This window comes from Dipodomys merriami, unplaced genomic scaffold (assembly GCF_024711535.1).
Source record: "Dipodomys merriami isolate MVZ:Mamm:240054 unplaced genomic scaffold, mDipMer1.0.p SCAF_62, whole genome shotgun sequence".
NCBI lineage: Eukaryota > Metazoa > Chordata > Mammalia > Rodentia > Heteromyidae > Dipodomys > Dipodomys merriami.
In genome coordinates, this window is record NW_027206202.1 from 659,847 (window position 1) to 683,500 (window position 23,654).

Consider the following 23,654-nt stretch of genomic DNA (forward strand, 5'->3'; position numbering starts at 1 on the left):
AAAATGAAGTTCCCACAGGTCCCCGCAAATTGGGAATGTCACCAGATTTTTTTATATCAACTCGGGGAGAGGGGGGAGGTATTCCAAAAGCAAAGAACACATCTACACACACACACACACATACACACACACACACACACACACACACACACACACACACTTTGTACCAGGAACCACTTTGTACCCAGCACAGTGCCTGACAGATAGAGAACATTGAATAAATATTTACTTGGCATAGATTCAACAAATACCCAACCCTCCCAAAGCAAAGTACTGTTCTCAATGCTCTGAGTGCCATAGGTCAGGAAGCACTAGAGCCCTGGAGATGACCTCTCGCAAGGAAGCAGGCAGGTTAAAACTTCATAAGCTTTCAGCCCTGGTGGCTCAGGCCTGTAATCCTAGCTACTCAGGAGGCGGAGATCTGAGGATCACAGTTCAAAGCAAGCCCAGGCAGGAAACTCTATGAGCTCCAATTAACCACCAGAAAACCAGAAGTGGTGCTATGGTAGAGTGCTAGCCTTAAGCAAAAAGGGCTCAGGGACAGTGCCTAGGCCCCAAGTCCAAACCCTACAACCAACCAAAAAAAAAAAAAAAAAAAAGCCTCACCAGCTTGAAGATTGCTCATGACAATAGTCAACACTTACAAATACATTGACAAAAGCTATTCACCAGCATGTCTTTTACTGCAATCATTTCCCAACAGCATCCTGTGAACCCAAACCCCAGAGGAAACAACCAGGAGACCAGTGTGGCTGGAACAGAATGAGCTGGAAGGTGGGAGGAGAACAGAGATGACAGAAATGCTGTGTGCCATCTTTCATGCTATTGTCCTGACTTTGGCCTTGACTCAGCAATGGGAAGCTGTAGAAAGAATTTCTGTTTCAACTGCTATTTAGACAGGGTACAATGGCTATGGTTATAATTATTTTCAGCACATTTACAGAGTGACACCGCCAGAAACACCATTTCCATGTAGAACAATTCCATCTCTGTAAGGATGCCTTGTGACTTTCCAAGGTCACTTTTGGCTCACCAACAACCATTTGTTCACTTTGTAACTTTATATAGTAAAAGAAATTTGAGCAGGCAATAGACAAGATCTGCCTTACATTTGTTTCACTATAAAATTCCTCCTGTTAGGTCAGAATAAAGCACCCATTCTCTTTCATCCACATTTCCAGGAAACACTTCCATCCAGTGGGAGCTGCCGTGTCTAACACAAGAACTGGGGTTTAATCCTACAAGTTCTGTGAACTAAAGAAAAGCCTGGCCCAGTGGCTTACACCTGCAACTCTAGCTATTCAGAAGGTTGAGATCTGAGGAAAGTCAGCCTGGGCAGGAAAGTGCATGAGACTCTTATCTCCAATTAACCAGAAAAAGAAAAAAAGAAAACAGAAGAGCTGTGACTCATGTGATAGAGCCCAGCCTTGAATGAAAAAGCTCAGGGACAGTACCCATGCCCTGAGTTCAAGTTCCAGGGTCAGCATGAAAAGGAGGACAGGAGGGAGGGAGGGAGGGATAGAGGGAAGAAAGAAGGGAGGGAAGAAGGGAGGAAGAGAGGAAGGAAGGAAGGAAGGAAGGAGAAGGGAGAAGGGAGAAAGAAAGGAAAGAAGAAAGAAAAAGAGAGAAAAGAAAAATAAAAGAAAGAAGGAAGGAAGAAGAAAAAAAGAAAGAAAGAAAGAGAAAGGAAGAGAGAGATGAAGGAAGGAAGGAAGGAAGGAAGGAGAAGGGAGAAAGAAAGGAAAGAAGAAAGAAAAAGAGAGAAAAGAAAAATAAAGGAAGGAAGGAAGGAAGGAAGAGAGAAAGGAAGGAAGGAAGGAAGGAAGGAAGGAAGGAAGACAAAGAGGAAGGAAAAAGGAAAGAAGAAAAAAAGAAGAGAGAAGAAAAGAAGGAGGAAGGTATCTTGGCAGGCAGGCACTCTTGCTTATGCAAGAGTTCCCTGACCAGTGGAAAGATTACGATGGTCTCTGGCAATGATCTGTTTTGGCAGTGATTGGGGCCAAAGTTCCCTCTGAGAGCTGGAATCAACAGCTTCCCCTCCTCAGTGTCCTGAGGAAACCCAGACAACTCTTGTGCTGAAGCAGAAGACAGATGCCTTTTTACATTTCCTGGCTTTAAGAACAAGGTAAGGGGAAGGGGGAGGGGGGTAAAATCTTTCAGTGGCAGGTGCCGCTGATTAGGAGGGTATGAAATGGTCCTGGGAGACAAAGAGAAAAAATGCTGGGGAATCTAGTTAATGGATGTCAAGAGATCCAGGCGTGGGAGGGCAAGGAAAAGGCTCGAGCAGAGTTTGTGGGCGATGCGAGGAGAGAGAGGAATTGGGGGAGGGAGATCACAGCCATAGCCAGGGCTTAGACATGCCTGGGAGATGAAACACAGAAGCGACTTCCCCCTGCCATAGGCCTTCCTGCGTCTATTAGCAAACTGGAGAAAATAGCATTGACGACATGGAGAAGTCATATAGCTTTAATGAAATCATGTTGCTACAGTGCTTTCCACATGTTGTTACCCAGTAACCCTTCAGAAAGACAGGAGTTATGATGTTTTGGGTTGTTTCTTGTGGCAAGACTTTATTATCACCATCGCATTTATTATTGTTGTTATTGTTACTGTTTGGCCAAGGGAGCTTTACTTAGCGGCAGCTCTTAGATCACTACTCTTGAACTTGATGGACATGTAGGATCATGTAAAGCGTCTCATGTTCTGCACAAATTCTGCTTCCCGTCCCTAGGTCACAACTCTGAGCAGCAAGATACCAAATCAGCAATAGGTCCAACTTGACACAGGATCCTAAAAGTCTCATCTTGTTTCAAGGACTTAGTGCAAAACAACAACAACAAAAAAAAAATAAAACAGTGCCCAGTTGTCTCTTCAATCATTTCTGTCCCTACGGAATCCATGTTGAAATGATAGTGCTATTTGCATACTGGTTAAATAAGATGTGTTGTTATCATTAAAGTCAGTCATTGCTTCTTGTTTGTTTTTCTTTTCTGCATGAAGATGTGAGAATATTCTAAGCTGCATATATAGCTCACATTTTGATTGCACAGGTCAGGGATACCCAAGGACTTCATCCCTATTTCACCAGGACAGTTCAGAATTGACCAAAAATGTTAGAGAAAATCATTTAGCAGACAGAATTTTGAGTGTTGATAACAGACACAAGTGATGTGTTGGAGGTGGCAGATATTTAATTACCCTGATCCTATCACGACACATCACTACAAGTGCCAAAATGACATACCTCTCCACTCCCAGAAATATAGACAATTCCCATGGGTTAGTTAAAGATTCAAATAAGTATTTTACTTTACTTTTCTTGAAATGATTAACATGCCTTCTACTCACATAAGATCATAAAATCAAATTGAAATGACAAGATTCTCAGAAAAAAATAATCTGGTCTACTGAAAATGCTTACATAACTAAGTCTACTGTCAACTGACATGGATTTTCTTCACAGAGATTTATTGTATGCCTGTGACAATGGCATGAGACCATGAGACAGGCCTGCCCCCTGCAGCAGGTGCACTCAATCCCACATCATTGCCTTGTTCCCCTTCAAATTCAACCCCCTTTCCTTTAAAAAAAAAAGTTATAGCGTAAGTTATGGGTTTCACCATGATATTTATACATATGCATATAATGTACTTTGGCTACATTCACTCTTTCTATAGTACTCTTTCTTTAACCTGACTTTTCTCCTCCTACTTTTTAATCATTTTAGCAGGTTTCATTATGGTAGGTAGATGACAGATAGATAGATAGATAGATAGATAGATAGATAGATAGATAGATAGAGAGAGAGAGAGAGAGAGAGAGAGAGAGAGAGAGAGAGAGAGATAGAGAGATAGATATTTGTACCATATTCATTTCTCATTATTCTCTCTTTTCCTCCCTTCCAGTTTCTCCCACAACCCCTGCCCTATAGCAATCATATTCAATTTTTTTTCTTTTCTTTTCTTTGTTTTTGTTTTGTTTTGACTGAGAACAGGACTCAAACTCATAACTGACACTTTTATTCACTGGCTGGCATTCTACCATCTATGTCCTGTTTCCGACCCCTGAAATGTATTTTTTAATTCTTTAAAATGTAACAAGAAAATTAGTGATGCTGGAGGGATTATCTTTCAAGGATGGGTACCTTGGCAGGGAGAGTTGGGAGAGCTGGACCTCAGGTGCCACCAGGCAGAGCTGAGTCCATAGGGACTCCGGTCACTTTGGGGGTTCTTCCCAATCCCCCAAAACCCAGCCTTCAGGACAGCGGCCTCTTTTCTCTGTTTGGTGACAGGGAACAGGCAGTGAACACCATGAAGCTGTGGTTGAAAGGCCTGGCCCTGCGGGCACTGAGGAGCGCCTGGGGTGTCTGTGGGGTTCATGGGCAGCCCCCACCTCCACCTGCCCCTGAGATTACGGCCACCTGGGAGGCCATCAACCTTGGGAGGCAGCCTGTGCCTGAGTACTTCAACTTCGCACATGATGTGCTGGATGTGTGGAGTCAGCTGGAAAAGGTAAAGTTGAACCAGCCTACTTGGGCGTCACAGAGAGACTGGAGACTATAGACAACTTATTTGGCTGGGTGCTGGTGGCTCACACCTGTAAATCCTGGCCACTCAGAAGGCTTGAGATCTGAGGATCACAGTTTGAAGCCAGCCTGGGCAGTAAAGTTCGTGAGACTCTTATTTCCAATTAACCACCAATAAATTGAAAGTGGAGCTGTGGTTTGTGTAGTAGAGTGCTAGCTTGAGAGAGAGAAAAAAAACTCAGGGACTGCACACCTAGGCCCTGAGTTGAAGCCCTATGACTGATATCAGAAAAAAAAACACAACTTATTTGAGCATTTTTACAGGGGAACTTTGCATGTTAGCATTAAAGACTGGTGGAGGCGTGGCTAGGATCTAGTGCTAGGTGGCATGCATATCTTGCGGGATTGTGAGGTGTCTCTTATCCTAAGCCCCAACCTCACCACAAAATATGAAGCCCTCTCTTCATTCCCTCTCAACCCATCCCCTTAAATGCAGGGGAAAAAAATTGTTTTTTGCTGCTATCCTGTCTGCACTACTTTAGTGGTGCTCATGTATTTTACTTCTAAACAAGGAGGGAGCAGAGCCCCGAGCAAAGCTTCACAGGTCACAGTGGATAAACAGGTTGGCACTGAACAAACTAAGTCTGATTTTTCTATGTCTCTGTGTGGTTTTTTTCCCTCCTTTAACTATGCCTTCTGTGTGTGTGCGTGCATACACATGTGTGTTGTATCCATGTGACATGATAGTCCTCTTTTGTTGATAATAAGGGAATGCGAAGTCCTATTTCAAATGCACTTAATTATGTCAACCTGATGATAAAGTTGTTTAAAAAGTTGTCTACTATTGCCAGTAGCTACAGTAATAACCTACAAAGCCAATGAAGCTCATGTGAGGAGGAAGAAGTCTTAAAGCAGCCTTGACAATGTACATTGGTCCCAAGTGTCCTAGATCTCAGATGCTGGGTGATCCAACATCTGTCTGCCATGTGGAACTGTGAGAGATGGGTGGAAGTGTGTGAGATGTAGAGTCAGGATGCTTCATTCTTCAACTATTCACAAAACCTAAGTTCTTTTTGCCATATAAGGGGACCTTTTATTTTCTTTTTTCTTTTTCTTTTTCTTTTTTTTTTCTTTTGTTTTGCAGCAGTAAGAATGGAAGCCAAGGACTCATATGTACTAGACCAGCTCCAAAGGAAAAGTTAGTGCCAGCAAGATGTTCCACTGAGCTGAGCCTTGGAGTCTCCCTGTGTAGACTAAGCCTCCCAAGTGATGGAATTACAGGCATGAACCACCACAGTAGGCCTAAGGAACATTTTTCAGAAAGCTTCTCCTCATCAGCAAAAAATGATGGGTTAAAGATTATCACCCTTTTTTTTCTGCTTCATAAAAGCAACAATGACAGCAACAACCCTGTAAAAGTTATGAGTAGTTTTGTTAATTTTGTTGTTGCTGCTGCTGCTGTTTTTAGAACTCTGGAAACTACCCAGAGGCTATAGTAACCTAGAAAGTGTTTAATTCGCATAACTGGTAGGATCTCAGTAAGTACAAAGAGCTTGGTGACATGTTAACATCTTTGGTTCCAGTGCCCAGTTCCCAGATACCCCACAGCCTTGGGAAACAGTACCCCCTCATTCCTTCCCACTGAAGCTGGTGGCCACAGAGGGAACACAATTGAGCCTTTGCAAAGCCTTATTTTCAAGCAGTTATGATTTGATTGTGACCCCATTTATAAGTTATATGGATGTGGCCTAACTCAGAACTTAATCAGTAAGTAACCAAATGGCCCCCCGTCATTTCTCTAAGAGCTGTGTATGCCAATACTAGGGCTTGAACTCAGGGCCTCAGTGCTGGCCCTTAGCTGTTTTGCTCAAGTTTGGAGCTCTACCACTTGAGCCACAGTCCCGCTTCCAGCTTTTTGGTGGTTAGTTGGGAGGTAAGAGTCTCACAGACTTGTCTGCCAGGGCTGGCTTTGAACTGTGATCCTCAGATCTCAGCCTCCTGAGTATCTAGGATGACAGGCGTGAGCTACCAGCAACCCAGCCAAAAACCATTTTATGTCATTGTTTTAACTTTGTGGCTACATGAGCTGCTGGATTAGACAAACAACATACAAACAGTGACATGTAAAAATAGACTTACGTTTGTTTAAGGGACCTGAAGGAGGATATGCAGGAACCTAATGAAATTACTAGTCGCTTAGGCAAGTCAGGTGAAGAGTCAAGGCATGACTCAAATCTTCTTAATGAACAACTTTCTTTATCAATCTCATTTTCAAAAACTATGAATTTACACCAGCATATTAACTATTGTGAAAAACAGTATTTTAAAAATCAACAAGCAAAAAATCCTCCACAAGTGGTTTCTATTTCTTTTCTTCCTCCCCATCTGTCTAGGCTGGGCACCGTCCCTCAAACCCAGCTTTCTGGTGGGTAGGTGGCACGGGAAAGGAGATCAAGTGGAGCTTTGAAGAGCTGGGCAAACAATCCAGGAAGGCAGCCAATGTCCTGGAGAGCGCGTGTGGCCTGCAGTCTGGGGACAGAATGATGGTGGTACTGCCACGGCTTCCGGAGTGGTGGCTGGTCACCGTGGCTTGTATGCGGGCAGGTCAGTGAGTCGGGGCTGGAGTTCTTAGTTAGGGAGCTTTGCGATTTCCATGAGGCTCAGAGGACCAAACGAAGTGAATCCTGGATGCCATTTTCGCTTCATCCCTTGTGCCCAGAACTTACAAGGTCGGTTGTACCTCAGGGGCCCATCAGTGATGTAACAGACAGAACTAGACCCCAGGGCGTTAGGATGAAATGAAACAGAGCCTAATGTGTGTACATTCTTCCCATGTATGTTCTCAATTTCATGAGCAATGCGTCTTTCAGACCCAGCCGTCCAGCTCTCTCCAGCTCACGCTCAGATCCGATGTCTGCCCTCTCTGCATTCACCTCAGGCATCATCATGATCCCAGGTATCTCCCAGCTGACAGAGAAGGACCTCAAGTACCGACTGCAGGCATCCAGGGCCAAGTCCATCATCACCAGTGATGCCCTGGTTCCACAGGTTGATGCCATCTGCCATGACTGCCCCTCCCTCCAAACCAAGCTACTGGTGTCGGACAACAGTCATCCAGGCTGGATGAACTTCAGGGAACTCCTGCAGTGAGTTGAAGTTCTCCAGGACAATCATAACAAGAAGGAAGTCAGGGCCTTCTCCCCTTTAGGGAACAAGCTATGCAATGCATTTTGGGTTGCTCATGGGGGAAAATGGTAATAGGAGAGTAATACTCACTGTGGGAGCTAGGCTGGCCTGGGGTCCCCAAGACTCCTCCATGCTCACAGTCACTCATTCATTCAAGATGGGATGTGTCACTCTCTTCTGGGTGCCCCACTGGTCTCTATAATGATGGCATTTGTTATATGTTTTGTTTTGTTGTCAGTCCTGGGGCTTGAACTCTGGGCCTGGGCCCTGGCCTTGAGCTTCTTTTGTTCAAGGATAGTGCTCTACCATGTGAGCCACAACTCCACTTCTGCCTTTTTCTGAATAGTTCACCGGAGAGATGAATCTCACAGACTTTCCTGTCTAAGCTGGCTTAAAACCACAATCCTCAGATCTCAGCCACCTGAGTAGCTAAGAATTATAGGCATGAGTCACCGGCACCCAGCTTGTTATTATGGCTATTAACCAGGCTATGTGAGATAACCTATAGAAGGCATTTAATACATAGTAGGAACTCTTCCCAATGGCATCTTAGGCGTGTGTTGAAATTCTAGGAACTTTGTTGCTAAAATACTACTGGTTGGCCAGGCGCCGGTGGTTCACGCCTGTCATCCTAGCTACTCAGGAGTCTGAGGTCTGAGGATCGCAGTTCAAAGCCAGCTCAAGCAGGAAAGGCTGTGAAACTCTTATCTCCAATGAACCACCAGCAAACCAGAAGTGGCCCTGTAGCTTAAGTGGTAGAGTGCTCTCCTTGAGCTGAAGAGCTGAGGGACAGTGCTGAGGCCCAGAGTTCAAGCCCCATGACCAACAAAAGAAAAAAAAAATACTACTGGTAGTATTCACTGGTTTTGCTACTAAGAGTTGTTACCAGCTTAGTTGTTGCTTTTGTTTTGTTTTGTTTCTGCATTTTCCAGAAAGGCATCTTCAGAGCACAACTGTGTAAGGACCAAGAGCCAAGATCCCCTGTCCATATACTTCACTAGTGGAACTACAGGGAACCCCAAGATGGTGGAGCATTCCCACAGCAGCTATGGGCTGGGTTTTGTGGCCAGTGGAAGGTACTGGGGACACTTGTCTAGGAGAGAGACAAACCTGGAGTAGAGCAGTAAAGAAGGAATAAACTACCCGGGCACTAGTGGCTCACATGCCTATAATCCTAGCTATTCAGGAGGCTGAGATCTGAGGATCACAGTTCAAAGCTAGACAGGACAGGAAAGTCTATGAGACTGTTCTCTCCAATTGACCACTAGAAAACTGGAAATGGAGCTGTGTCTCAAAATGGTAGAGCACTAGCCTTGACTGAAAAAAATCAGGGACAGCACAGCACCCAGGCCCCAAGTTCAAGCCCCATGTCTGAGAAGGAATGAACTTATGGGATAGATAGATAGATAGATGATAGATAGATAGATATTCTAGAATCATGCTGAGTGACAAAAACCAATCTCACAAAGCTAAGCACTATGTGTAACCATTTATACATTGTTATTGTTACTATAAATTTTATTTACTTTTTATTACCTTTGAATAATTACACAAAATGGTTTCAAGTCTACATATCAATTAATGAGTGCAATGCATCCTGATCAATGTCACGCCTCCCATCATCCTCCCTCTCCCCACCCCCATCTTTTCCAACCCTACCTACACTGTTTAGTTGCCTGCTTCCAGTTTCACACGTGGACCTTGATTACAGTGACCATTCACCTACCTTCCCTTTCTCCATTTCTCTGTTCCTCCTCCATGTAAACCATTCTTAAGTGCATCATCCAGTATATTTTCATTACTATTGTCATTGTCCTACAACCAGCGCTATCTCTTGAACTTTAGGGGGAAAAAGAAATCTTCCCAAACAGAAATAGAACCCATGACACAATAACTCTCTGGCTCTCTCTCTATTTCCCTTGAGTGAAAAAGCTAAAGGCCCCAAGTTCAAGCCCCAGGGCCAACAACAACAAAAGCTTTAAACCTATAATCAATAAATGCCTTCGAGAGTAGTTGAGTTGATAGGTCTTGTGTCATTTAGACAGGTATTAAGGGAGTACTCCATGTGGTCAGAGTTGAAGGTAAGGGGCACCGACAATATGATCCTTCTTAAAGTTAGAGGTGTTCTTTTCTCTCATTTTTTGGGGCAGGCACTGGGTAGCCTTGACTGAATCATCGATCTTCTGGAACACAACTGACACTGGTTGGGTGAAGGCAGCCTGGACTTTCTTCTCTGCCTGGTCCAATGGATCTTGTGTTTTTGTTCATGAGCTTCCTCGAGTGGATACCAAACTTATCCTGAATGTAAGAGACTAAAACGCCTCTCCCAGGTTGGGTGTGAATGAGATGAATGGTGCAGAGGCTCCAAGGCTGCAGGAGAAAAGGCATGGATTGGTAATCCTTAGCTCCCTCCATACTTATACCAACCCAAAAGGCACCAGAGCTTCCCATAATCTAGTTCCTGCCTCAAATCTGAGGTGCAGCTTTCACAGTCAATTGTTCATCAACTTTTGGCCAGAGTTCCAGTCCTTCATGGGTACACTCATCAAGAGGACGGCTTGAGTGTCCTCACAATATGGCCACTTGCCTCCTCCCAGAGTGAGTAGAGCAAGAGAGGGAGAAAAGTCAAGAGTCATCATCTCCATCTAACCTAATCTCACAAATGAGAGCATTACCTTCACCCCCACACTATGAAACAGGAACTAACCATGGTGCAGTGAGGCAGTGGACCCCCATAAGGGCACTAATGTACCAGGAGATGGAGATCACTGGACGCCATCTTGGAGGCTGAATACCATCCATGCATTGTCTTCCACTTCCCTCCTTTGAAAATGGACTCAGTTCACATTATTTCCATGAAATCCCATCCCAAAGACTCTAACTAAATTTCTTTTGTTGTCTGTAGACTCTCTCCAGGTTCCCAATAACCTCACTCTGCTGTGTCCCTACCCTCTTCCGGCTGCTGGTGCAGGAGGACCTGACCAGGTACCACTCATCCATTTTGTGCTTTGAGGGCCCATGTGTGTGAATGTGTGCTCTGGGATCCCACATGCAGACCCACTCTCTAACTACAACTTGATCTCTCTGCCTCTCTGCTTTTGTCTGTGTGTGCGGGCTCGCATGAGCATGCGTACATACATGCACATGGGTGTACACACACCAGTCCTGGGGCTTGAACTCAGGGCCTAAGCTCTGTCCCTGAGCTTCTTTTGCTCAAGGCTAGTGCTCTACCACTTAAGCTGTATCTCCACTACTGGCTTCTTTTGGTGATTAATTGGCATAAGAATCTCACGGACTTTCCTGCCTGAGTTGGTGTTAAACCATGATCTTCAGATCTCAGCCTCTTGAGTAGCTAGGATTACAGGCATGAGCCATTGGCACCTGGTTTGTCTCTGTATTCTTATGCTTTTCTTTCTCTGCCCAGCTCTCTCCGTCTTTATGTCTGTCTGTCTGGTGTCTCCTACACATGCACAAAAAACGTACATATACTTGTACCATCAAAGATGGTTTTCAGGCCCCTAAGAATTCACACTTCACTTTCATTGCATAGATTTGACTTAAGGCCATCTGCAGTGTCAACACTGAAGTGGGCTTTCTCCCTGCCACACACCCCTGGGCTAGCCCCACAAAAATGTGACGATTGCATCTATGAAATTGTGAAATGAGAAACCATGGGATTGCAGCTAGCCAGTTACAAAAGGGAATTCATCACCCGTAGGACTAACAAGCCTGCCACAACAGATGTGCCATCTCCTACCTCAGACTAACCTGAGCCAGCCAATCTCTGTGTGCTTGCCTTTGGGGATGAATGAGAAGGTGATGTCACATTGGATGACTTATCTCTATGAGCCAAAGTCTTCTGCTAGCTGCGCAGGTCCTGGAATGATTGTCAACATGGCTCAGGAGTCTATGGACCCTAAACTAGGCCCTTTTCTGTCCTTTCCCAAAGCATAGGGAAGTTGTCCTCATACGCCTCATCTTTTCTAAGCTGTCTTTGACCATGGAGTGCCTTTTTTAAAAGAGGGACTTCTTACATGACTCAAGGGATTAAATTACTCTGTAGGAAGAAATTCCATTCATCCCCCTTCCTGTAACCATCTCTGAATAATTCGTTCAATGGTACTTGTCCATACAGTAACTCAGTCCAACCAATTTGATCCCAAGGTACAGAAAAAAATGATTAAAAGTAAATTTGCACTCACTGATTTTTTTTTCTTTTACACCTTGAATAATTTGTCACCCCCAAAGTTCAACAAAATAATTTGAATAGCTTGTCGAGACAACACAGTTTTGCTTATTTAATATCTTTAGGAATTTTGTTGGACAATTTGTTAGAACTGGAAATTCTTTTATATGATTTTTTTATTGTAAAAATACTGTACAGAGGAGTTACAGCTACATGAGTAAGGTAGTGAGTGCATTTCCTATGGAGCATTGTTACCTCCTCCTTTGTTTTTCCCCTACCTTCTTCCCTTCCCACCTCCCTTACTCCTCCCTTCCCCCCCCCCCAAGTTGTAAAGTTTGCAACATAGTGTCTTGTATATGTCATTGTTACAATGGGTCAACCTGTATCCTTAGTTCAGCATTTTGTTATTTCCCTTCCCCTCCCCAAATTAGAAAAAATGTATATACAAGATACAGGGCACCAGAATCAAATACAGTGAAAACACGGGTTATACCTTTGGAAAAGAACATACAAGAGAAACAAACAAAAAAAAATCACATAGTGCATTTTAAATACATTAAAAACAATAGCAAGAAAGAAAAAAAAACTACTTGTGTCCCTATCTTGGGGCTCATTTCACTTAACATCATCTTATATGGAAATTCTTAGAGGGCTAATCAAATTGTCTCAAATTTTTTAATCATCTTCTTTTTCAATCCGATCACGATCTCCACAAATGTATAATCAATCAGTCAGTTTCCAGATAAATTATTTGGATCAACTGACCTGGAACTTACCAGGTCAGGCCAAAACCTACTACATGAGGTTCAATTTTATTTCAAATTCAGACAGGACTGGTTATTTTTAACAAACCCTCTGGTCTGCCCCTAAGGATCGTACCTGCGAAGTCAGAGGAGGAGGAGCCCAGGGCAGACTGGGAAGCAGGAAGTGCATTCTCTGCTGCTGTCTGGAGGGTCTGGACCCAGGCAGCAGCAGTGCAGAGTGAGTAGGGTTGGGGCCCTATCTCAGGTGCTCTTGTCTTCTCACCTGAGAAAGGTATGAGTTCCCCAGCCTGAGGCACTGTGTGACGGGAGGAGAGGCCCTCAACCCTGATGTGAGGGAACGGTGGAAGAGCCAGACCGGCCTGGAGCTGCATGAAGGCTATGGGCAGTCAGAAACTGTGAGTGCTGTGTCCAGGGACACTACACCTGAGCCCTCCGCCCTGCAGAGAGAGTCATTGACCACCCTACCCTATCCCCTGCTGGCGCCTCTGGCCTTTCAGACTTCCCAGTCCCTGACACCTGTGAAGGATCTCCCTGCCCCAAAGGGGAAATGCTGATCATGAAACTCCACCAGTCTTTCTTCCTTTTGACTTAAAAGTAGTTTAGCAGCCAGGCACCAGGCTCACACCTGTAATCCTGAGATCTGAGGATCATGGTTCAAGGCCAGCCTGGGTAGGAAAGTTCATGAGAGTCTTATCTCTAATTAACTACCAGAAAACCAGGAGGGATGCTGTGGCTCACATGGTAGAGTGCTAGCCTTGAGCACAGAACTCTGGGACAGTGCCCAGCCCTGAAGTTGAAGCCCTATGACCCCCCCACCACCACCACCACACACACACAAAGTAGTTCAGTAATTTCACAATCACATTATGACTAGCAAAGCAGCTCTCTTGGCTAAAGAGGCTGTTTTCCTCTACCAGAACAACACAGATCTATTCCTAGTAGAACCCCAAATCTTAAGCAGTGTCCCTTATAGCTATCTGAGTAGAGATGTGGGGATCAACTGCGTCTTTTGGCTTAGTGATATGTTCTGCTGACTATGTATGTCTCCATTAGTGTGCTCACAAATGTTTACTGACTGTAGGAAGCAGAGAAGAAGCAAGGTAAAGAAGGAGGAGGAAGGAAGGAAGGAAGGAAGGAAGGAAGGAAGGAAGGAAGGAAGGAAGGAAGGAAGGAAGGAAGAGAGAGGAAGGGAGGGAGGGAGGAAGAAAGGGAGGGAGGGAGGGAGGGAGGGAAGGAGAACAAGGGGAAGTAGAAAAAGAAGAGAATAAAAAAATAAAATAAAGAATAAAAAAGAAAAGAAAAAGAAGAGAATGATGAAGAAAGAAAAGAAGAAAGCCATTAGAAAGGAAGAAAGGGGAGTAAAGAAAAGAAAGCATCCAATAGCAAGTGAGGGAAAGGAGTGGACCAGGAAAGCAGCTACAAGGAAGAGGCTTCTCCTAATTGGTACTTGTTTTTCTCCAGGTTGTAATCTGTGCCAACCAAAAAGGCATGATGATCAAGACCGGATCCATGGGGAAAGCATTTCCACCTTATGATGTGCAGGTAGGAGGCGGTGGGTGTCGTTGTCGGTACCACTGTGAGTGAGCACAGCATGGCTAGTGGCTCCAATGTCATCCTGTGATCTGTTCATCAGATTGTGGACGATCAGGGCAATGTCCTGCCTCCTGGAGAAGAGGGGAATGTTGCTGTGCGCATCAAACCCACCCGGCCATTCTGTTTCTTCAATCGCTATGTGGTAAGTGGCAGAGCGTGGCTGCTTTCACAGGCCTTCTTACATACCAAGTCTTGGCATGCAAAGTCTATGTGAGTAGCCTTTGCAGTGGCTGCATGAGGTTGGTTGGTGCTATTATTGGTAAGGTGCTATTATTGGTCAATGATTAGCAACCGTTACTAATGCTTTCATCCTACCTCTGTCTCATTAAACCAGAATTTAAGGTGATGCAGGTTTACTCCTCAAGTAAGAAACGCTGATTTGTAGAAATTCTGCATCATATGTGTTCTAAGCTATCGTCTGCCACACTATGGGAAATAGCAGATAAAAAACCAGCCCATTTGGATTTGGAATGGTGTATTTTAGCAGAGAACTAATCTTTTGTTTTATTTTATTTAAATTCACAAACACTGTAACAAAACCTATGAGAACCCCACCACCACCACCATCAACAACACAGAAATCACACTAAGCAAGAATACTGTTAAAATTTTTAGTTTATTTAGCCAGGTGCTGGTGGCTCGTGCTAGAATCCTAACTACTCAGAAGACTGAGATCTCAGAATTCCTGTTCAAAGCCAGCTAAAGCAGGAAAGCCCATGAGACTCTTATCTCCAATTAACCACCAAAAAGCTGCAAGTGGAACTGTGGCTCAAGTGGTAGAGTGCTAGCCTTGAACAAAAAAAGCTTAAAAGCAAGGCCCAGGCCCTGAGTTCAAGCCCCATGACCAGCACCAAACATAAATAAATAAATGTATTTCCTTCTAATAAGATAAGCAATAATTGACATAATTCTAGGTATATAGCATAACTCCTGGAACTTGCATCAGACCTCCTTGGGGGTCTGATTATTCCAACTAGCCGGTACTAAAGTAATTTGTGAAGTTATTTGCTGGACAAGAACACCAGTATCAAGAGAAAAATATCAGATCACTGTGTGAAGATTATGGGATGTAGGAAAGTTAATAGAGCCATCTGTGGAAGATGATTGGTCAGGAGATGTGATAAACTCGTGTTGTTCCCCACCCCCCCTCCCCTGACAATAAGTAGGCATGTTTCACATTCACATCGGGGCATTTCCAAAACAGCTGAAACCTCACCTGCCAATTAAATTAATCTACCCATGCCAACTTTATAGCCAATGTAAGATTTCATGTCTTCTCTTAGAGAAGTGAACTATCAAACAAATGCATGGATGTGGACTGCAGCATTCTTTGTACACAGATCAGAAAGACAGACTTTTTGTGCTTGATAGAGCAGGTGCCTCCCCCAAGTTTCCCATTCTTTCCAGTTATCCATGTTCTTAGTCTTTTGTTTCTTGTTCATATACATTTTTGGAATCGATGTGGCCAGTTCCACAAGAACTTTTTGTTTTCACATTTCAATTGGAGCTCTACTGCATCTATAAATCAACTCAGACAGAATCAACCTTCTTAGTCATCCTCTTTTTCCATTTATTTTTATATTTGTTAATATTCTAAGAGTGGCATGTCTGTTTTCTGGGTACATAGCTTACAGATTTTGTGTTAGATATACTACCAGGCACTAAGAGCTTACCTTTTCTTTTTACTTTTGTTTGTTCCTCTGAATGTATTTTTTTAATGGAAAGACGATTTCCCCCACTAAATCACACCCCTGCTAAATGCATAGGTCAGCAATTTTTGACAAATGTATACACCACCATTAAAAGAGAGAACATTGCTATCACCCCCCCCCCAAGAGATCTCTGTACCCCCTGGTAGCCAACTCTACTACCACAGACCCCCCCCAAACAAATTGATCAAATTTTCCCACTATCTGTTGATTGCTTTCTTCCAAAAACAACTTCATGTAAATGGAACATAAATACCCACTTTCCCATGCATGGGCTTGGCAGTCATCTGGATAGGGGCACCTTTAAATTTATTTATCTTTCATTGTTATTAGAAAGGTACAGAATAGTTACCGTTATGTAAAGTCAGGTAATCGATACATTTCTTTTTGGACAATGTCACCCCTTCTCTCGCTCTTTTCTCATCTTTAAATTGTTTAGCCTCACAGTTTGACCTTTGGGTTGTGTTTTTGTTTTGTGTTTTGTTTTGTTTTCATTTTTCCTCTATTCCTCGCCTGACACCAATGGGCCTTTCAGTACCCCTCAATTTCTACCTTCTGAGGTCAGTGCCTTCTTTTTATCCAGAGCCAATGCCCCCCACATGACCCCACTTTCCCATTCAGCCTTCCTTCCTAGGAGCCCTTCTAAGGATGGGCGTGGGTGGCCACCCTGATTCATTCTGTCATTTCCTTTCTAATTAAGCACAAACGTACAAGACTGTGGCTGCCTGTTCAGCCGGGAAGACAGAGAAGACATCGTGTAGAGGCTTCTCCAGCCTCCTGTATGACACTCCCTAGACAGTGACCAGCCCACAGCTGTTCCCAGCTGTTCCTTCTCAGGCTTTCTGTGTCTTTCAGGACAATCCTGAGAAGACAGCTGCGTCAGAACAAGGAGACTTTTACATCACGGGGGACCGAGCCTTCATGGACAAGGATGGCTACTTTTGGTTCTTGGGGAGGAGTGACGATGTGATCAACTCCTCCAGGTCAAGACCTCGAGCTCTTCTTCCCTTTGAAGTTCTCAGGAGGACAGGAGAGGGGGAAGAAAGACACCTGAAAGAATCTGGTTTTCTTTTCCAGCTACCGGATCGGGCCCGTCGAGGTAGAGAGTGCCCTTGCCGAGCACCCAGCTGTCCTGGAGTGTGCTGTGGTCAGCAGCCCAGACCCCATCCGGGGAGAGGTAACCAGTCCAGCCCAGGGCTATGCCTATTAACAACCACCAGATCCAATAGGAAGCTCCAGAATCCCCGTATGTCTCCCTCTTCTCCAGTGCTACCAAGTTGGACTGCCACAATGAACACACATTTCTTTTCGTTACACTCTATTCGCCTGCCTTGCAAGGTATGAATGTTCTCTAGAGGCACGTAATGGACAAATAACAAACTTTAAATGATCCTCAGGAAGCTGCCCAATGGGTAGGAGATCTCAGTGACAGACACAGATACAGATATAGACACAGAAGCAGATGCAGATACAGACAAAGATGCAGATATAAATGTACAGATACAGATGTAGATACAGACATGGATGCAGATAAAGATACAGATGCAGATGCAGATGCTCTGCCATACATTCTGTCCAGTCTAAGTCCTTGCTAACTTGCAGGGGAGATATAAGGAGCTCACTAGTCATGGTCACTCATGGTTCTAACTGAGGAGGGATAGTTAATCTAAGGGAATTGCCAACTATGTAAATCTACCCGCCCCCTTATGAAATGACCTGGAAATGCCAGGGAAAAAAGGGACCAAATGTAACACGTCGAGTTTTTATAGAAGATATTTCAGTGGAGGACACACAAGAGGAAGTTCTACTTCTAGAGAGACCTCTACATTTTTCTCTGGCTGTACATACAACATAATCCAAAAACATGAAATTGTTATCTTGTGGAAGTTAGGGCCACATACATTTTGTATGCATAGATTCTCAGAATCTGGTCCCTGGGCTGTTCTTAGCTGTATCAGCCTACATTGTAGGTTGGTAGACTTGAAGTCAGAGCTGCTGAATCAGACCAGATTATGAGGGTACAGCAATGGGCACTAAACTCTTATCCAGCAGCCTCTTGCTGAGGAGGTTTTACTCTGGTAAAAATTGAGTGAACTATGATAGAACAAAGTGGTATGATGCTCATCTGTGTGTTAGAGAAATCACACCGGGGGAAGTGCAACTGAATTAACCAGAGTTGGAGCCATGACCACCTGCTCTCTGCTTAAAGCAGACAGCCTGTCACATAATGAGTACTCAATAAACATCTAGGGATTTTCACAGTCAAGAAATAGCTTCCTGAAAACTAGATTCGTGTGAACACAAACTCACAATGAGATAGTGACCCTCGTGTGAACACAAACTCACAATGAGATAGTGACCCTCTCACTTCTGAAAAGTATACAAGGACAGTGAACTACATCTGAACAAGATCTTGTGGGCAAGTTTTACTGTCAGTATGAACCAACAACCAAACAAGCCCCTTGTGTGTTGGTGCTACTGGGGGTTGAACTCAGATTACTAGATTACTAGACCCATAAGTGCTCTATCACTTGAACCATGTCCCCAATCCTTTCAACTTGAGTTGGCTTTTTCAGATAGGGTCTCCTACTCACTAGCCTCAAAACAAGATTCTCCTTCTTCCACCTCCTATGGAACTTGAATAACAAATCAACCCCTGGCTTGCCTTTGAAATACAAGTCTTGCTAACTTTGTCCAAATTGGCCTCAAACAGTGATCCTCCTTTTCCCACCTCAGAAGCTGGGATTGTAGGTTTGTACCTCCATGCTGACTTTTGATATCTATCAGAAGGTATCTTCTGTTGAGAATGAGTCTAGGACTCTTCTTCCAAGGCAGGGGCAGCCTGCAAAAGGAGCATAGGCAGAAAAAGGTGCAGAATGTCCTTAGGATGCCTAGGACAGAAGAAAGCCACTCGATGCTTGCTAACTGCAAACATTACTTTGAAAGACCCAGCTGCCCTCAGAAGTGGCGGTGTTGTCCTCAATCTTGTCTCTCTGAACCCACACCCAATCTGGAAAAAACAGAAGGAAATGGTCAGTGGAGTGTGTGAATCTCCTTTCTCCAATGTGCTTACTTGTTAAGACAAACAACTTTGACTTCCTCCCCCACCAAAAAAAAAGTGACAGAGCAGGTATAGGGAATAGAGTGGGAAATAGGTCAGGCTCTTAAATCATTCCATTAAAAAGCCAATGTTTTGCCAGGTACCAGTGGCTCACAGCCATAATCCTAGCTACTCAGAAGGCTAAGATATGAGGATCATAATTCAAATCAACCCCAAGCAGGAAAGTCTGCAAGATTCTTGTGTCCAATTAATTATCGAAAGAAGCCAAAAGTGGAGATGTGGCTTAAGTGGTAGAGTACTAGCCTTGAGCACAAAGGCTCGGGGTCAGCACTCAAGCCCAGAGCTCAAGCCCCACAACTGGCATGTACGCGTGTGCGTGTGTGCGCACGCACACACACACACACACACAAACACACACCTCATATACAGAGAGAAAGAGAGAGACAGAGAGAGGGAGAAAGAGAGAGAGGCTAATGTTTCCAGTTGTTGGTCCTGGACAGACAAGAGAAAAACTAATGTTGTCCACTTCATCGATTAGACCCAAGAACCTGGTAGATGTTCATGACAGACTGGTAAATGTGAACACTTACTCACTGAGCTAGCTAAAAGGAAAATCAATGCATGGCTACCAAAGGTTTGAGTCTTTCTGGGCTTTTCTCTCTGCAGGTGGTGAAGGCGTTTATAGTCCTTACTCCTGCCTATAGCTCACACGAACCAGAGGCGCTGACAAGGGAACTCCAGGAGCATGTGAAAAAGACAACTGCCCCATACAAATACCCCAGGAAGGTAAACATCTGGAATTCTGGGACATAGAACCTGAGGAAAACAGTTGGGTACATGCTACCTACGCCCTCCTAAAGGGCCAGGCTCTGTGCCAGATCCTGGGGAGATGGAGACCCACACCAACCCTACCCACTCCGTTGTTGCTTAAGTCTTCTGTTTCTTCACCAGGCTTTCCCCATAGCTCATTTTGTTCTGACTGTTAGAAGTGACAGAGAGTTGATGGGCAAAGGTAGTTGGACCACATGCTCCAGGCTCTGGCTGTCTTGATTTTTTTTTTTGTCTTCTCTTATGGAAAACCCTAGAATCATGGAAACTGTCCAATTAAGTGGGCCAAGGTAGTGAGTCTGTCAAGACCGAAGGGAGGAAAAAGTCTTTCTGGGAAATGATGGTTTCTAAGTGTTTTTGCTTTTGTGGTCATTAGGTGGAGTTTATTTCAGAACTGCCCAAGACAGTTTCTGGAAAGATCCAAAGGGGTAAACTGAGAAACCAAGAATGGGGGAGATGAAGAACAACCCTAGGAAGGCTCCATCGTGCCCTGAAGAGTCTAAGAGAAGGAGCCCACAGACATCGCTTCCAAATTCACATCTCCAGAGTCACAGGATGACCCTGGAAAGTTCTGGAAGAGCATGGTGGACTCAGGGCACACAGACAACTGCAGTCTAGAAAATGCTGTCTAGAGGTGTCCTCAGTGTCTTCCTTTGGGTTCTATTAAGAGCTTTCAGCTGTTTCTAAGAAAAACAAGGCGCCATAACCCTGGTGCCCCTTACTAGCACTGGACGATTCAAAGCTTGACTCCTGGGAATGAAATCATTGGGTTATGACATCCAGGCTGTAAAATTGGCAATATTCTTTAGCTTAGACATACCCTCTCTGAAAATCACCTCAAAAGAAATGATTCAAACTGTAAAAAATGGTGCACAAAAACATTCACTGTATTAGCCAGATGTTGGTAGCTCATGCCTATAATCCTAGCTACTCAGGAGGCTGAGATCTGAAGATCAAGGTTCAAAGCCAGCCCAGGCAGGAAAGTCCATGAGCCTCTAGTCTCCAATTAATCACAGAAACAGCCAGATGGTGCTGTGGTTCAAGTGGCAGAGTGCTAGCTTTGAGCAAAAGAGCTGAAGGGCAGCATCCAGGCCCAGAGTTCAAGCTCAGGACCAGAAAAAAAAATTCACTGCAGCATTGTTTAAATTTCTTTTTAAAAAAATCAATGTCAACACAATAAGAAAAAGACTAACCAAGTGAACTAACTCAATAGCATTCATATTATACAACTATAAAAATGTGTAAGGGAAGTTTATCATGTCTTAGAATTTTTAAAAAAACAAGCTATTTTTATGTTCAAAAACTAGTATGAAATGATTTGCACAGAACTGTGAAAAATAAAGGAAAAGATGTTATTGTTTAACTCATTTTTGCAACCTTTGCAACATTAACTCAGAACAAGAATTAGGGATTGACACAAGTTAACTGTTAGAAGCTGTCACAAAACGGCTTTAGTTTGGTTCTTACACTGAGGTCTTGGAATCCAACACTTCAACAAATGGCTGGACACTGGTAGCTCACGCCTGTAATCCTAGCTAATCCAGAGGCTGAGATTTCAGGATTGCAGGCCAAAGCCAGCCCAGGGAAGGAAAGCCTGGGAGATTCTTACCTATAATTGACCACCAAAAGGCTGGAAGTGGAGATGTGGTATAAGTAGCAACCTTGAAAAAAAACAAAACCAAAAAACTAAGATATAGCACTCAGGTCCTGAGTTCCCACACCAGTACTGGCACACACACACACACACACACACACACACACACACACACACACACACACAGAACTCCAACATAAACATTTGGTTTATGATGAGGGTGTGACACAATTACTACCATAATTAACCCAGTAGAGAGACTAAGGATATTATTCATCACAGAATACAAGAAAATGGAAATGAATGTGATAAATGTCACAAAGGAAAGATTGTGGGGGTCTGAGAGGATCTCGGGGTGTCAGGGAAGATGTCTCTATAAGAAGTCTCTGGTAAGCTTGGGTTGAAGGGAAGTGGGCTTAGCTGAAAGAGAGGGGTGTATTGTCTGGATTCTGGAGGTGACAGAACAGACCAGTCTCAGAACAGCTCACCCTCTGGTAGCACCAGCCAAGGCCACGCGCATGCTCAGCTCTGTATCTGGGCCCTCAACTTCACACATGGGTCCTCAAAGCTGGAATTCATGCTGCTAGGGACTCACCCAGAATCCAACCGGGGCAGCCCGCAGCATGGCTGCGCACTCTCCTCCTCCCAAATAACTCAGGATGGCCCCGCTGGTAAATGTTGTCCACCCATAAACCGAATGTTTAAACATTCCTTTAGGAAAATCACATCTACCAAAGCAATGTGGTGGTGGCTGTTTTTCTTTTTCTTTATACACTTTAGCTTTCTAGCCTTCATTTGGGCTGGGCAAATTCTCTTTTTCTATTTTTAAAGGTTAGACTTAGGTTTTGATGATTTGCCTCAAGAGCCAACAGCAGGGGGAGCCAGAGGGAATGGAGTGAGATGCAGGTGATCTCGAATGAATGGAGCTAGGATTCCTGAGTCATCCCCAAAAGAGGGAGAGGGGGAGGAGGAAGAGGAGGGGGAGGAAGAGGGGGAAGAGAAAGAGGGAAAAGGAGAGGGAAGGGAAGGGAAAGGAGGATGGGGAAGGAGGGAGGGAGAGGATGGATTAGAGAGTCAGAGATTCCCTCCTATTTTGCCTTGCTTCTTGGAAGCCAGCAGCTTGGAATAGAAGAGGGGGGTGGAGGTAGGGGGAAAGTGGGGGGGGGGGCAGGGGAGTGTTATGTTTCCTCATGGGGTCAGCCTGGGTTTATGGTGTCTCTGTATTCCCCCCTGATCCTTCTCCAAGAAGAAGGTGCTCCTATTTTGCTAATTGATGGTTGAAGACAGACATTTCCTGAATGGGTAAGGCTCCAAAGCTTGTCTTCTGGAGCTTGTTCTAGAAGAAGCCCCAGACCAAGTGGGTCTGGTTGTCCTCTTCTCCCTATTTCTGAGAAGACAACTGATTTCTCCCTGAGCCTCCTTCCATTGTGCAACCTTGAAATCACTCCACAAGTCAGAGTGAGCCTTGGGCCTGCACCCACTTGTCACCAGATAGAGGTGAGGTTTAGTGATGGTCCCCTTTACAAATAGGAACTCTTCACTTAGGGTCCTTGACTTTGATCTCAGAATGAGAATTTCTGGACAAATCACCATGATAAGAAAACTTGGCGGAGCTTTATTAAATAAACAAGCAAGCAAGCAGGCAAGCAGACAAACAGACGAAAAGCAGACAAACACACAGAAGGGTAGGGGTACACTCTAGCAGAGTGTGGGTGGTTGGTCTCACAGGAGGAGAGAGAGAGAGAGAGAGAGAGGGAGGGAGAGAGGGATGGAGGGAGGAAGGGAGGGAGGGAGGGAAGGAGGGAGGGAGGGAGGGAGAGAGGTAGAGAAACAGAAAATACAGCTCCTTGGGCTGTTGGAGTATTTATAGGGTAAAGGCAGGGGGATCTGGCTTCAAAGTTAGGTAAAGATAGTTAGGTGCTTTGTCTTTGCTGGAATCACACCTGGTGTTACTGTCTGAGTTTGCAGATAAGGATACACCCTGCCACAAAACATCCTTATCCTCGAGATAAGAAGAGGTAGCTTAAGTTTGGGGAAGCATGGTTTTCTTTCCCCTCAGGAATGCATACATTCTGTCAGACACGTGTTCATTCTCGGAGTGAGGAACACATCCCTCAGGATGCAATGTATCCTGTTGTCTTTCTTTAAAGTCAAGCGGGCACTCCTATGTTTCTAAATACCATATTTCTGAGTTGTCTTCACCAGGCT

At 44.4% G+C, this 23,654-nt stretch overlaps 1 protein-coding gene across 1 annotated transcript; it reads left to right on the forward strand.

The window, feature by feature from the left end:
• The first annotated feature begins 1,921 nt into the window (after positions 1–1,921).
• Positions 1,922–21,966, forward strand: LOC138814927 (acyl-coenzyme A synthetase ACSM5, mitochondrial). Its single transcript, XM_070004060.1, has 14 exons — positions 1,922–2,125; positions 4,292–4,511; positions 6,919–7,129; positions 7,464–7,671; positions 8,644–8,787; positions 9,862–10,015; positions 10,617–10,696; positions 12,933–13,056; positions 14,123–14,203; positions 14,295–14,396; positions 16,819–16,946; positions 17,041–17,140; positions 19,691–19,810; positions 20,229–21,966. Exons 2-14 carry the CDS (start codon positions 4,311–4,313, stop codon positions 20,310–20,312), a joined length of 1,737 nt encoding a protein of 578 aa, XP_069860161.1. The 5' UTR covers positions 1,922–2,125; positions 4,292–4,310; the 3' UTR covers positions 20,313–21,966.
• Positions 21,967–23,654: the final 1,688 nt, after the last annotated feature.